The sequence below is a fragment of the Sinocyclocheilus grahami genome, unplaced genomic scaffold, assembly GCF_001515645.1.
Source record: "Sinocyclocheilus grahami isolate Dianchi unplaced genomic scaffold, SAMN03320097.WGS_v1.1 scaffold4641.1, whole genome shotgun sequence".
Lineage (NCBI taxonomy): Eukaryota > Metazoa > Chordata > Actinopteri > Cypriniformes > Cyprinidae > Sinocyclocheilus > Sinocyclocheilus grahami.
This window is the reverse complement of record NW_015509542.1, coordinates 1-1,778: the sequence shown is the minus strand read 5'-3', so window position 1 is coordinate 1,778 and position 1,778 is coordinate 1. Positions and strand designations below refer to the sequence as shown.

The 1,778-nt window shown below is 46.0% G+C and overlaps 1 protein-coding gene across 1 annotated transcript; it reads right to left on the bottom strand.

The window, feature by feature from the left end:
• Positions 1 to 914: 914 nt before the first annotated feature.
• LOC107576918 (laminin subunit alpha-1-like) lies at positions 915 to 1,462 on the bottom strand (the record flags this gene model as incomplete). The annotated part of the gene is made up of 3 exons (XM_016263041.1): positions 1,350 to 1,462; positions 1,118 to 1,265; positions 915 to 1,039 (listed from the first exon to the last, which is right to left on the bottom strand). Coding segments are annotated over exons 1-3 (386 nt in total), but the record flags the coding sequence as incomplete, so codon positions are not given.
• Positions 1,463 to 1,778: the final 316 nt, after the last annotated feature.

Sequence of the window (1,778 nt, the reverse complement as noted above, 5' to 3'; positions counted from 1 at the left end):
TGTCACAGATGGTTGCTAGGACATTGCTGAGTGGTTGTTAGGATGTGCTGGGTGGTTGCTAGGGTGTCGCAAGGCTGTTGTGGGACCTAGGCAGTTGTTAGTGTTTTCAGGGGTTGCTAGGTGTCACAAATGCTTGCTAGGGCATTGCTGAGTGGTTGCTAGGGTGTTGCTAGGCAGTTGTGGGACCTAGGCAGTTGTTATGACGTTTTCAGTGGTTGCTAGGTGTCACAGATGGTTGCTAGGGTGTTGCTGGGCTGTTGTGGGACCTAGGCAGTTATGGTGGTTTCAGTGATTTCTAGGTGTCAGAGATGGTTGCTAGGGCATTGCTGAATGGTTGTTAGTGTGCGCTGGGTGGTTGCTAGGGTGTTGCTAGGCTGTTGTGTGACCTAGGCAGTTGTTATGGTGTTTTCAGTGGTTACCGGGGTGTTCTGGGTGGTTACTAGGCAGTTGCTAGGTGTCATGAATGGCTGCTTGGGCATTGCTATGTATTTTCTAGGGTTTCGCTAGGATGTTGCTAGAGTGTTTTCAGTAGTTTCTAGACAGTTGTGAGGTGTCATAGTTGCTAGAATGGTGCTATGTAGTTGCTAGGGTGATTTTGGTTGTTGTTATGGTGTCACTAGGATGTTGCTAGAGTGTTTTCAGTGGTTGCTATACAGTTGCTATGGTGTTTTCAGTGGCTGCTACTGGTACTAGTTGTCTTAGATTGTTGCTAAGCTGTTCTGGGTGGTAGCTAGGGTGTCGCTAGGCAGTTTCTAGAGTGTTTTCAGTGGTTGCTAGACAGTTGCTAGGGTGTTTTCAGTGTCTGCAAGGCAACACGAATGGTTGCTAGGTAGTTGCTATGGTATCTTTGTGTCTCTATACGGTTGGTAGGCTGAACTGGATGGTTGCTAGGGTGGGTGAACGGTGTGTTTTACCTCATGAAGCAGCCGCCGCACTCTCCCTGTCTCTCAGCGTAGTTCCACAAGCCGATGTTGTTCTCGTTGAGCGAAGCTTCACCAATGCAGCCTCTGAAGTGGGTCATTTTCACCGCTGGGGGTTTCTGGGAAAAACACTACAGATGTAAACAGGGCCAAATACAAGGGAACCCTGAGGACCACCAGACGGATGTGCATCTTACCTTCACCTGAGCGCCGAGGCCCCCGACGAACACCCAGGTGGATTTGTTGACGTCCATGATGGTGGAGGACCCAGACGCTGTGGTCTTCACTGCGGGCAGCGGTTCAGAGTCCGTCTGCTGGACAGTGAGGGTCCCGTGTCTCCCAAACCTAAAATTACAGTACAGGAGATGTCAGAGTCTGTCGTTCAAAGGGAAGAACTGAAACGTCCCATCAGCACTGAGAGTCACGAACCGCGTCGCATTGATCCTGTGCCACTTGTCATTGTTGATCCGAACGCTGGGATACTCCAGTCTGGTGAGTCCAGAGCCAGCGTCCCACAGGAAGGACACCTTCCCATGATGCATCTCCAAAGCCATAAAATCCTCCTGATGTGGATATGAATATGCACTTTAAACATTGGAATATACATACAAACATACTGCATGCATGAAAAGACATTTTTCTCAGCTGCAATGACCGAAACTGAAATAAGTTGAATCCCTAAAATTATTAACTGGAAATAAATGAAAACTAAATCTAAAACTGAAATAAAAATTTATTAAACACACATAGTAAGACAAAAAAAATACTAATAAAAATTACAAAAGCACACAACAAAATGACTAAAACCTAAACTAAAATTAAAACTGAAAATATAAAAATAAAAGCTAATTCAAAATA